We start from the raw sequence: 13,615 nt of genomic DNA on the forward strand, positions 1-13,615 counted from the left end.
ATAAATTTAGGATATATAATCTAACCTTATTTTGCACATCAAAAAAAATTCCTAGTTGCAGTGCTTGTCAAATATTATACAGTTAGTTTTTACTGGCTTGGGCAAGAACACAGGTCTGAAAAATTTGACAAAATGCTAAAACCTTAATTTTCCTTGTTTTATAGGTAGAGTTCTACTAGCTGGTAAATTTTATTGAATTCTTAATTACTGATACATGGGGGTGGGGTGAGGGTACACAATGAAGATATAAAGACGTGAACCTAGACTCTTAGGAGCTTACAACAGAGATACATAACAAAATCTTATGTATCTGCTGGCCAAGACATACTAATTATAGTAATAAGTCAATCTGTAGTTAACTGCTTTCCTAAATCTAAACTTCCTTTAGTCAGATTTCTTTGCTTTTTTTTTTTTTTTTTTACAACTGTGACTGTAATAGAATTACTTGAAAATATCAGATATGGGAGTTTGCGTAAGCATTTCAGATTATTTTTATTGTGTGAACAAGGCTTTCTTTGGTAAAAAGAAGGGAAATAAATCTATTCAACAACATAAGGCACACAAAACTTCTAAAAGATTTGCTATATTGCTGAAAACATTTCTAAACTAAGCAAAATATGGTTTTTAAAAAAGTCCCTCAAATCACTCACTTATATCTCCAGGAAAAGTTATCTTAAACACTAAATAAATGAAAGAAATTCTTCACTTTATCTGAATACACCAAGTTGGATTTAATTTAAAAAAAAAAAAAGAAAGAAATTTCAGATACCAAAATATTTATCCCTCTAGCTCTTTCCCAATTAACTACAGTAGAAAGAGAATCAAGAGGCCCAATTATACAGGATTGAGAGACTTCAATTTATCTTTAATGTTTTTTTTTTTTTTAAAGGTACTTCCCCAGTGGTCCAGCGGTTAAAGACTTTGAGCTCCTAATGCAGAGGGCATGGATCTGATCCCTGGTTGGGGAACTAAGATATATCACATGTTATAGCTGGGAAAAAAAAAAGGTGAATTAAAAAAAAAAACAACCTGAGTTAAATAAAGCAAAATGTAAAGATCTAATAAATTTGGGGGGTCAGTAAATGGGTGCTTGTTGTATTATTTGCATATACTTTTAGAAAGATTAAAATCTTTAAAAAGTTTAAAAAGCATTATTAAAGGAAATAATCAACACAATATTTTTGGTAAAATTGTTCCTTGGAGAATCAACCATGAGTATGGCTTAGAAATGTGGTATGTAATTCACTGTGTCTTTTCGTGCACTCTCATATATGTCACTGATGATTTGTACCTCTTTTCTGCTACACTAATCACAAGTTTCAGAATTCTTTTCAAAGCACTTCAGGAAAACAGTAACAACTGATAGAATGAGCAACACAACATGGAGTCTGATTGTCATTTCCAGACAGAATGGATTTCCAACTCTACTAGCTCAGTTAACCGGCATGGTTAAGGAATGAGTATTTTCCAGTTAATTGTTTTTTCTACTTTAAATTAAAAAAACGAAACAAAAAACTTCTACCTACAGTTGTGAAAATTCAGTGTGGGTGAAATGTCTTTAAACACAGCAAAATAAATATGTACAAGACTAGAAATTCTCACGAAAACTCATATTCTCCATGTTCAAAGGGGGCGTGCTAAGTCACTTCAGTTGCGTCCAATTCTTTGCGACCCTATGGACTGTAGCCTGCCAGGCTCCTCTGTCCATGGAACATACTGGAGTGGGTTACCAGGCCCTTCTCCAGGGGATCTTTCCAACCCAGGGACTGAACCTGCATCTCTTACGTCTCATGCATCAGCAGGTGAGTTCTTTACCACTAGAATCATCAAAGGGGGGGCAGTTGGGGCTTTTTTCTCAAATGAAAATAAGCAAAGAGGATGTCAAAAACACATATTCTAGAAGTTGGGGTGCTTTGTGTAATAAAAAATTGGACAGCCCTGAAATACATTTTAATCTAGACGACTGTCACTAACAACAAGAAATCAGGTCTCTGCTCAAAAATAAAATTTCCAACAGAGAAGAAGTCCCCTCCTTTATGTTCTCTTTTTAAATACAGAGAATATACTTGGACAAAGCCAAGACCTAGATATCTAAGTAATATTTATATATCCTATTTAACATATGCCAATAGGTAAATTTTAGTAGTGAGTACATTTTTTGGAAGTGCAATATTTGGTTTCCTTCCCTTCTCCTTATTTACACTTAAAATAGGTTTAAGGTTAGCATCCTTCTTTCTAACTTCTGAAATTGCAAAGTTCTGGATATTATCTTGGAAACAAGGGAAGATTCTATCTGTAGCTCAAGGGCTTTTGATTTTTTTGGTTTGTTTCAAACTGCACACTCTCTCAGGAGGTGACAATATACTTCTTCTTAGCAGGTAACACAATATACAAACAGTGTCAGTAGGACACTGCTACTCTATATTCTTGCAGTAAATTTTAGCTATGTTTTCAGATACAATGCTCAGTTTACACAGATGTGATCAGGTTTCAGGACAGAACATGCCTGGAGCCAACAGGTCAGAAAACAATACTAAGCACTAAGCAAAAGCACCTGCAGTCAAACTCTTCAGAGGTAGAGTAAACATGAGTTAGAGAAGGTATGAGGGGCTGTCTTCCATTTTCTATTTGTTGTGAGAAACAGCTTTCAAAAAGTGATTATAGAGATTCTTGGCAATATGCAGTCTAAGCCAAAGTATGTATCAGGAAACCGAGGTCCAAGATCCCAAGAGGTGGTGAAAAATTTATTAACAGATGAAGGATATTTTATTTTTCATAATTTCCTCTGGCAAATGAAATTTTAGTTTCTTCCCAAGCAACACTCATAACTGTAGTCACTGTAATTAACATCGATCCTTTAAAGTTCTGTGATTCACCCCTAACTAGGTCTCATGCTTATTATTCTTATGCTCTTTCCACTAAATAACACTGTTTTCCTTTCCTAAGTGAGGTGTCTAATGACGCCTCTCTAGCTTAGAATGAATCTATATTCTATAAGTGGCTGCTGCTGCTAAGTCACTTCAGTAGTGGTTAACAAATACAGAATTGTATGCACACTATGATCAAGGACCTCCTTGCTGCTCCTAACACCGCAAGAAGGCTCTTAACTCAGAGCTTATGTATTTCCAATTTTCTCTGCTCATGAAAGTCTTTTCTTTGACTACCCAATTGTTCACTTACTTCCTTTCAGGTGACTCAATGGCACCCCACTCCAGTACTCTTGCCTGGAAAATCTCATGGACAGAGGAGCCTGGTAGGCTGCAGTCCATGGGGTCGCTACTAGTCGGACACGACGGAGCGACTTCACTTTCGCTTTTCACTTTCATGCATTGGAGAAGGAAATGGCAACCCACTCCAGTGTTCTTGCCTGGAGAATCCCAGGGACGGGGGACGCCTGGTGGGCTGCCGTCTATGGGGTTGCACAGAGTCGGACACGACTGAAGTGACTTAGCAATGTCACTTTATCAGAGATGTCTCCCCTAATCACTGTATATAAAATAGCAATTCTCCCCTCTCCTTGTTCTTTCTCAATGTGTATTACTTCCTGATATGTTAAATAGTTATTATTTGTTTCTTATAGGTAGAATATAAGTTCCACAGAGTTCAGACAATATGGTATAGTACACCTAGACAAGCGATTGCCCTGTGTACATCCCATTTCACCTCCTACTGCTTTCAACCATGGTTTCCTTTCTTCAAAGTGCTGATCTGAATATGCATATTTACTGCTCTTTTACTTCGCTGGGCTTAAAGAACACAGTCCTTTCAGATCAAGCTTTCTCTGCTACCACTCATTTATGTATACCAAGTGTAAATCAGCTTATTTCCAAATCAAAGCAGATGGCTTAGAACAAGTCACACTTGTCACTGTCAAAAAAGAGCTAGAAAACTAATAAATCACATTTAAAAAGACTATCCAAAAATGAGATACTTTAAATAGCTAAAGTATAAGAAAATGTGCTGTGAAATATATTATGCAAAATGAATACTAAACAATCTACAACTCACATTAAGTGAAGACCATCTATTTAATGGTCATCTTTTCATCTTAACTCCACATATTTAACTGCAAAGTTTTACTGTTACATTTATAACAATGAAAATGTATTTGGTACTATGTGCCATGTGCTATGACACTTCGTTATCTTTAACTTTTATAATCCTTCGAGGGTTTTTATGGTTGTCTCAACTATAGATAAGAAAACAAAGACAAGATGAATTCATCTGCTTTTGATCACAGGTTAAGTAAATGGTGAAACCAGTCTCGACTTCAACTACAGGTGTCAAAGATCTACAGTATGTTGTTTGTTACACACCTCTACAAGTAAAGTAAGATTTATAGGCAACTCAAGCGTAACTGTCCAAAACCAAACTATTCTTTTCTCCACATCTATTCCTCCTCAAATGTCCCTTATTTCAGTAGATGCCTCTTACCCACTTTCAAGCTTGCCTTCATAGATTCCCTCTGTTCCTTACCTCTCATACCCTACCTGCAATCTCTAGAACCATCTACTTCTTTGAACAGGTTCTGCTTCAGTCAGACCTGAATTATGCAGCAGGCTAAAGTGTAAGAGTTCTCCTTCAAAATACACTCTAATGATATATATAGCTGATGAAAGTGGCAAAAGAACAAACTCAAATTTCAAAAATAAGGCCTAATGCAAGAACACTTGACATTATTAAATTCCAACATCTGGAACAATTCCATCCACGGAATTTTCCAAGCAAGAGTACTGGAGTGGTTTGCAATTTCCTTTTCCAGGGGGTCTTCCTGATCCAGGGATCAAAATCCCATCTCATGTCTCCTGCACTGATGGGCGGGCTCCTTAGCACTAGTGCCACATAAAATTCCTGTGACAGAATTTAACTGATTTTTCTATATCCTTTTTCAGCTTTTCATTCCATCCTTTCTTCCCCACTTTGGTGATCCTTCTCTAGCAAAACTCTTCCCTTTTAAATACATTTACGTATCTGCCTATTTGGATGGTTTTGAAAATTGTCACCAACACAAACCACTCACTTATGACCTACTAAGCATAAGTTAGTTCCCTTTTCCTTCCAAAGAGCATACCACAGCATGACAGAGAGGTAGCCCTTTCTCATTTACCATAGCTATAAGGATTTTTATGAAATGTGTTCTTTAGCAAAACATGTAATAATAGTAGCACCTTTTTATAGGTAGTGTTTTCTGTTTTTAAAGTACTTCCATACATATTCAGCAGTCTTGTGAAATAAGCTTTATAGTTACTATTCTCAGATTAGAAAAACACCCAAAGATGTTGCTATTCTGCCTACGTCACAAGACTGCTATACAACAGAGCCAAATATTAAACACAGATGCTCTCCATTCACTGCTCCTTCCACTATCTATCACTATCCTATAATTATTTTTTTTTAATGTTTTGGCACATAGAAAGAATTGGCTTTGTAAATAAATTTTCACTTTTCCTTAAGGTATTTTAACTATTACTTAAGCTGTACTTAATTAAAGAAGAGGAAAAAAAAGACCTAACTGAAGGAAAACAGTAACAAAAATCAACTTTATTTAGAATTTCTATGTAAAAACAAATGACCCAAATAAGATCACAAATACTTTCTTAGTAGAATCAAAGAAAGTAAAAATCTATAGAAATCAAGTTAAATCTCTAACAAAAATTTCAACCACACGGTATACGGTTAATATAATAGCCTAGAAAAATAAAGATAACTATGACACATAGAAATTAGCTGTAAAAAGCATGCACAGGAAGGACATGCTTTTACTTATAATAGCATGCTTCAATTAAATTTGCAGGCAATTGAAGGAGAATGTAAAACTGATGTATAAATCTTACCCACTTTGCAATTAAATTAAATACACATTTACAGAAAGTCTGCTCTCCTTTTTTGGGTCAGAACAAGCCAACAACAGCAAGTAGCCAGAAATTACAATTAATATAAAAGAAAAATTTAAGAGGAAATGGATTTGCTAGACTCATTACATTTTAAGTCTTAGCTTCAAGAAATGAGCGATTATTTGCAATGAAGTTGGCAAGACAGGAAACGGAGTTAAAATTTATCAATCTTTTAAATGGCTTTTCTAAGTACTTTTCTTTTTTTTAAAGGGGGGAAATTCCCCTTGGTATTTTATACCTCTTTGTGACGATATATTTATTTCTACTGTTGACTTTGACTCTTCAGAGCTCAAAGAAGTGGAAAAGTGTTTGGATTCACTAGTTCAAATTACCATATTTTCTTCATTAAGAGGAAAGTCAGGTAGTATAAATAATGAAAAGCCAAATAAGAGATCCAGAAAGAAATTAACTAAGAAGGCGACCAACTGCGTAGCTTATTCTTACCTTGGCTGTTTTTTTCACGGGTTGACATTTTTGCTGGTTGAGACAAAAATGACATATCTTACAATAAAAATTAAGAGATTTTCTTAGATGATTATAAAATACACTTCTTTTTTATTATTGTGAGCTAATAAAATACACTGAATGAAAATAAGTCAATATTCTTATCAAGAGAGAAAACTTATGATTTAGAAAAAATATTTTTTAAGAAGGATTTTTAATTTACCTTGGTTGATGATGACATCTTTATGCCTACAAAAGGAATTCAAAGATATTTATTTCATAACCTTATTTGGCTCACCATTATAATCACCTGAAATTTGCAAAAGCTTTAATGTCTAGGCTACATCCCAAATAAATCTGCAGATGTGAAATTCAGGCATCAGTATTCTTTAAAGTTTCTCACTGGTCTCAACTACTAGTATACACTGTGTCATAAAACAAGGAATATTCCATTAGGATCACTTAAATAGTAAAACACAGAAAGAATTTATGAAAAATACTCAAATTTTATGACATTATTGAGATTTATTATGAGTTGAGAAGCATCAACAGGAAGACATAGCCTTTTTTAAATAACACAAAAGAAAAAATGTACTTAGAAGAAAAAAGGTATAAATTATAAACACAGATTTTTAAAAATGATTCAAACAAGGCATATAACTATACATGTAAATATGATAGTAAAAGAACTAGTAATTTTCAGATGGAAGTATAATACTTACTTGTCTGTATTTTTTATAACTTTTGATATTAATTTTGATGTTGAAACTGCCCTCAATAATTTATTACGGCTATCGTCTGAATTTTCCCATGAATTATGTGACTTTTCAGCTGTTGGTGGTCGTTTTATGCTGGAAGAAACATATTAATTTATTAGAGGAAAATTCTATGCATAGCAATGACATGTAATTGAGTTTGAATAGAACATATAAGCAGCAATTAACATTTTCTTAAAGCTAATCCAGAAAAGAGAAAGAATGATTAGTTGAAAGGGTCGGTCCTTGGATGAGTGAAGGAGTTAAACAAAGCAATTATCTAGTCTGTTTTTTAATTTTCACTATTTTTCAAAAGATTCACTAGAATAAATAGTACTCGATTTTTAGAACACCCATGTGCTTAAATCTGAATAATTACTCTCTCTCATAATTTATGAAATAGTGTGAATTTTTGAAAAAAACTTATTCAAAATCATGACAAGGCTGCTATTTTCATTTTTTATGTCCTCATGTAATTAACTTATATATGGTACAAATGACAATTTCTAAATAATTGTGGGACTAAAAGCAAAACTTGTGTTTTTATCTCTCAATTTTACCCATGATCAGAAATAAAAACATTTTAATACAGGAATGTTTTGATATTATCAAAACGAATCCCATATATTTATAACTGAAATATTTTGATTTATAAATGATTTTTTTCCTGCACTGTTAACTGCCCTACAACTCATCCAGTCTTCAATACATCTTATAATAGTACATTCAAAGAGAAATTTAGAATGGCAAGCACATTTCCAGGAGACCTTAAGAAGCTGAAAAAAGAGATGTGGGACAAAGAAGATGCCAAGTCAAATCAGAACCTTAAAGAGATTGATTACAAAAAAGCCACCTTTAATCACACATAATCCAAGGCTGCAAAACGTTAATAAGCTATATCCAAGAAAAACTCCACATTAGATCAGGCAGAAGAATTACAAACCATTAAGATAGGATAAGAATCTGCGTAAGACACACAAAGCATTTTAAAAATGTTAAACATGCATCAATCAAGTGAAGGGTGTTGTGTTTTCCCAAATTTTCCATTAGAGATTTGAGGCAAAATAGTAAGCTAATCAAATAAAAATATATTAAAAATCTTTTAGGAATGGATGTCATTTGTTTTTATTAAAATCCTAGCCAGTTCTGGGAATGGTTTAATATTTTCCTAAGATTTCCAAGTGGAAGTATGATGATAAAATATATCTATACCTAATCATAAAGCTTGAATCAACATCCCTAAAGCAGGCAAATTTCATTAAACTGGTCTAAATATTTGATTACAAGGCAGCTGTAGTGCTGAACTCCCAGCATGCAAGTTTAGACCCCCAATTTAGGCTCACACACAGTTAGAACGTTTCTCCCTTCTCCCCTTCTCATAACTTTAAAATATTAATTATTAAGACACAGAGAGAAGCCCTCAAGCAAGCCTTTAGCATAGGAAAGATTAGCAGAAATGAATTCGATTCTCTACTCAAGCAAGAACTTATCCTCCCAAAACCCAAAACTGAAACTGAGCTGCAGTCACAGTCAAGAGCCGTATGTTGTGAAGGGCCTTGACAAGCTGAAGGTTGTAATGATGCCAAAATATGGTGAGCATAAGAACACATGCAATTTTCATCCATGGCTATAAATTTATGCAGTTATACATATATTTTTAATATTCTATAATTTTAAAATGTTGTTTTGGTTTTAGAGTAGGTTACCTTTGCCTTCCTTTCATTTTTATAACTTAGCTTTTTCCTCATTTTAACTTATAGATTTTGAATGATAATTTTAAATTATCATTCCCCAACGTGTTAAAATACAGATTACTGCCACAAAGAAGTGAAAGGAAAAAAGTCAACAAGTTTTTCTCTTAGAATTCATGGATAGCCAACTTTTTCTCAAGTCACAGAATTTAGGGATCATTACAACCATTCCCTAACTGATTACTTGGGGTCAGTTAAAACCTTTTGGTGGGAGTAGAATTCTTGCTTTCTTGAGTTTGCCTGTGTATTTGGAGAGGCTGTGAAGAGGGCTGGGGAGAAGGTGATGCTCGAATTTGTGGACTTTGATCATTAGAGTGAGAGTCCTCTTTTTTCTCTCTCTGTCCTTGTGGTTTTTCTTTCTTTTTTTCTGTACCACTGTAAAATAAAGTATAACATGGAACAACACATATTTAAACAAAAAAGATATCAAATGATGGAAAAAGTTACTACTATTATATAATTCAAAACCCTAAATCATGCAGCTAAAATAATTTACATTGCTTTCATTCAATAATGAAAATATTTCTTTTAAGAATCCTGGAAGCTATTAAAACCTTCAGTAAAGAATTTATTATAATTCTAAGACAACATATCCTATGAAGATTGCCCCTTTGGACCAAACCGGCCTCTAATGCCTTATGCCATCTTAGCAAATTGGGGGGGGGCGGGCAGTAAAAGCTCTCTTAACTGACTTTAGTTTACCCAAATCAGAGCATTAGTGACACTATTCATTACCTCTGGTTAAGCACACTGACAACTAAGGAGCACTAAACGCTCACATTCTGTAGGTTATTCTCTAATCCTATTTCTTTTGTATACTTCTGCTCTCACCAGTTGAGTTTTACACTTACCAAGAGTCAACTGTGTTTTTTCCCCTGAACTTCTTTACCAGTTGTACTTGTTATTTTAATGATTAAGTTAATAAAATACAAAGAAAACTGACAAAATGTACACAGAAAAGAGAATAATTTCTATGTAAACTAAGCTGAATGCTTTGCAAAGACCAAATAAAAATGAGTTACTAAAAGAACTGCTGTTAAATTTTGTGTAGGTGAAACAATTACAAAAGATTTAAGAAAAAAACCCACAGAAAAAAGATGGGTTCTAATTCATACCATTTTGCAAGAATTTTAAGTTTCTTATTCTGTCTTAAAAAATGAAACTAACAATTGTAAAAAACAATTTATGGGTGTATTTTATGCAAGACAGTAAGTAGTCTAATGAGATAAGTAGTAGTCGTCTAATGAGTAGTCTAATGAGTCTGAGTATTTAAGAGAGGAAAAAGGGGGAGACTCAGTCTTTTATTAAAAAATCGACAAATGAACATAGTGAAAGTTGCTCAGTCGTGTCCGCCTCTTTGACCCCATGGACTGTAGTCCACCAGGCTCCTCTGTCCATGGAATTCTCCAGGCAAGAATCCTGGAGTCCTGGGTAGCCATTCTCTTCTCCAGGGGAATCTTCCCAACTCAGGGATTGAACCTGGGTCTCCTGTATTGCACACAAACTCTTTACCATCTGAGCCACCAGAGAAGCCCATGTGAACATATTTTAAGCTAAAATAAAATATTTCAGATATTTATTTATAAATTCACATGATTCCACACTGAGTCTCGGTTAATGAAGCATCACTATCCCTGACCACACTGGATAAGCGTCCATATACTGCACAAACACTTCTGACAATACTACAAAACAGATGGAAACAACGATTCCAGCCAGCGCTGAAAAGGTATAAAATTGCAACTATCTTAACCAAAGGACACTTTAAAATTTACTCTAAGGTGCATAATCTACAAAGAAAGTATGTTTATTTCTTAATCTAGTTCATTCTGATACCTTCTGACTTCAGACTGGCTTTTGATGGTCTTGTTCATACTCAAATTTTACAGTATGTGCTGAGAAATTTAATTCTACCTCAAAAATATCAGACTAACTTTGAAATTTAAAACTGAATTAGAAACTACTTCTTTCTTACTGGTCTTCAAATTATTCTGAATTCACAGCATTGGGCCAGTAGTCTTATATGGACCCAGTAGATTTTCCTTCTGTGTTATTTCAAAACAAAACACAAAGCCCCTGCATCATAAATTAACAAACTCATCTGGTTTAAACTAAGTCACTACTGTACATAATACTGACCACTGCACATAACTATAGCTATGTAAGAAAATGGGCTGAATACAAACTATCACTGGATACAACAAGGAAGTTTATTATTAAAAACTGTATTAAAAATTTCCACACACGTTTATTTTTTCATCATTTGTCCTTTTCTCCTGAAACTGGAACACAGGTAATAAATTTTGGCATGCTTTGGAGGATAAAGTCTACATGCTGTAACAATGACTTAATGACTCAAATACAGAACGGGATTTTTAAAAGGCCGGGATTTTTAAAAGGCCTAAAGATTCTGTCATTTCTTCACCATTCCTGTAGTCAGATGTCTGGTTAACATCTGTGAAAACACACTGACAAAAAACTCAGCATTAGCTTATTGAGGCAACCATTTTCCATCAGCATAGTTTAAATATTATTCTATTAAAGTTTTTCTTCAATCGTTCTTTGAAGAAAACGGTTTTAAGATCCTGTAAGCAATTTTATTAGAATACTGAATTAATTAATTCATGAAAAGAACATAGAGAATGTAAACCTGTAACCCACTGACATTTTTATATTGCAATATTTCCACTGCCTTCCTGTCCACCACCCCCTAACACACACACACACACCCATTTTTAAATTAAGCCTCAATCTTATAGTTATGATTGAGAATAAAAGTTATAGCATCTAATCTCCCACCAAAGTACATACATACCAAAGAGTCTATTTCTCCTTTAAAAATGCTGTGTCAAATGCATCACTTGTTATGCAAAATTCACTTATATAATTACATTATATATAGTCATGCTTATCTCATCAACAGATGCTTATTAAAAAGAAACAAAACCAAACCAGGAAATGAAACTGCTTGCTTTCTTTCATAAAAACCAAAAACTTCCCACACAACTCCATAGGTATGATGAATGTAAACTCAGCGAGTACAAGCAGGATATCACTACATTCAAAGAATTCAAAAGACATGCTCACTTGAATTCCATACAGCTCTTATTTCATATTCTTTTCAAAAGTAGACTGAGTTATCACATTCAGATAGTTTTGCAATGTTAGCTTTTTACAAATGCATACCTTTTAGCAGCAGATGAAAGAGTTTCTTTTCTTGCGATTGAGACAGAGCTGGTGTGACTTGGTTTTCTGTTTGTACCACTCCCGTTGGTTATACAGGACATAGAAATAGCTTCTCGAAGGCCTGGCTGGCCTAGATACGGTTAAGAAAAAAATTTTAGAATCAAATTTCAAAACATTCCTCAAAGATTAGAGCTTCAAAAGTAAGTCTATTAGTGTTTAGATCTAGTAAGCAGATGGCCCACCCTGCCATAGGTAACATACAAAATTATTTTTTCAGTAAGCATCAAGTACATAAATAAGAAAGGAAAGAGTGCAAAAAGATAAATATCTATAAACTGAGACAACTCTATGTGATATACAAAGTTATAAGTTATTTGGAAAAATTATATACAAACACAATGAAATGGTAATTTCCTCCACAGAATAATGAACTTTGCTAGCTTGTAAACCCAACTTTAATTAGATACATCTCCAGTATTGTCTATAGTTCAAAAGGAAATGAATGAGATCTGAAGGTCTCAGAGGAATCCATCATGTAGCACATAATATTATAGTCTGAAGATTTACTCTCATTAAAATAGACCTATAAAAAAAGACACACTAATTTGCTAAACTGCATCTAGAGTCACTCTCTAACTCAATGGCTTGCTTTCCACACATAGTAGTCTTAAAGGACACGATCCAAAGCTGTGCCTTAAGTAAACCCCAAGTCCCCACATAACAGCGATTTTCAGAAAGAGCTCAGGTTCTGTTGAAATTTAACTGATTAGAAATCCTAGATATCATAAATCTTGAACCCTAGAATATTGTTCCCTATAAATAAAGCATAAATATATGAAATAACCTCTGTTATCTTCGTTCAAACAGGAGGAGGACTGGAATACATGTGTGATGAATATGCTGGCATGGTAAGGAAGACACAGTCACAAGATAAAAGAGCCATGTCTATTAAGGGTCAAATTTATTTAAAAATTTGGAAGTAGAGAATAATTTTGAATTTTTGGACTCAGTTTTCTCACATGAACACAAGAAAATTTTTCTATTTGGCCAATCTCATTTTCTCTTTTTCTTTCATAAAAGCACAGAGAGCAAAAACTTTTATGTATAGAGCCTACAATATCTGGCACCCTAGAACGTTACATGTACGATAGTACAGCATTGAATTTCTGACAATAATATGCTGTTGGGAGCCACTTGTGTCAATCATATAAAGCGCTTCCTTAATTTTGAGATTCCTATTCTCTACTTCAGACAGAATGAATCAGAAGAGAGGAAGGAAAAGACCTACTACAATTTATTTTTCAAACTTCCCAGAAAAATTTTCACATATAAGGTAAAATAACCCCAAACTATGCTAATATCACTGATCATCAGATCTAGTGATGGTCTGCCCAAACAGTGACTTCTTGCTACCTTTTCTCTTTTTACTGTAGTAAAACACTCATAAAACATACCATTTGAACAATTTCAACATGTGCAATTTAGTGGCATTTGGTATATTCACAATGTTGTGCAACCATCACCACTACCCAGGTCCAGAACTTTTAATCACCCCAAACAGAAACCCTATACGCATTCATCTCTC

General features: G+C 33.9%; 1 protein-coding gene across 13 annotated transcripts in view; it reads right to left on the bottom strand.

Annotated features, from left to right (window-relative positions):
• EML4 (EMAP like 4) overlaps positions 1-13,615 on the bottom strand; it is a 149,200-nt gene that overhangs the window by 56,776 nt on the left and 78,809 nt on the right. For 4 of the 13 annotated variants that reach the window (XM_042246251.2, XM_042246250.2, XM_042246255.2 and 1 more), the window contains 5 exons: positions 12,031-12,160; positions 9,046-9,219; positions 7,061-7,189; positions 6,562-6,587; positions 6,339-6,395 (listed from right to left, as the gene is read on the bottom strand). In XM_042246251.2, coding sequence (XP_042102185.1) covers positions 6,339-6,395; positions 6,562-6,587; positions 7,061-7,189; positions 9,046-9,219; positions 12,031-12,160 — 516 coding nt within the window. Of the gene's footprint in view, positions 1-6,338; positions 6,396-6,561; positions 6,588-7,056; positions 7,190-9,045; positions 9,220-12,030; positions 12,161-13,615 lie in introns of those variants that run through there. The other 9 variants (XM_060412229.1, XM_004005997.6, XM_060412230.1 and 6 more) reach the window with 6 other exon arrangements.

The sequence above is a fragment of the Ovis aries genome, chromosome 3 (assembly GCF_016772045.2).
Source record: "Ovis aries strain OAR_USU_Benz2616 breed Rambouillet chromosome 3, ARS-UI_Ramb_v3.0, whole genome shotgun sequence".
Lineage (NCBI taxonomy): Eukaryota > Metazoa > Chordata > Mammalia > Artiodactyla > Bovidae > Ovis > Ovis aries.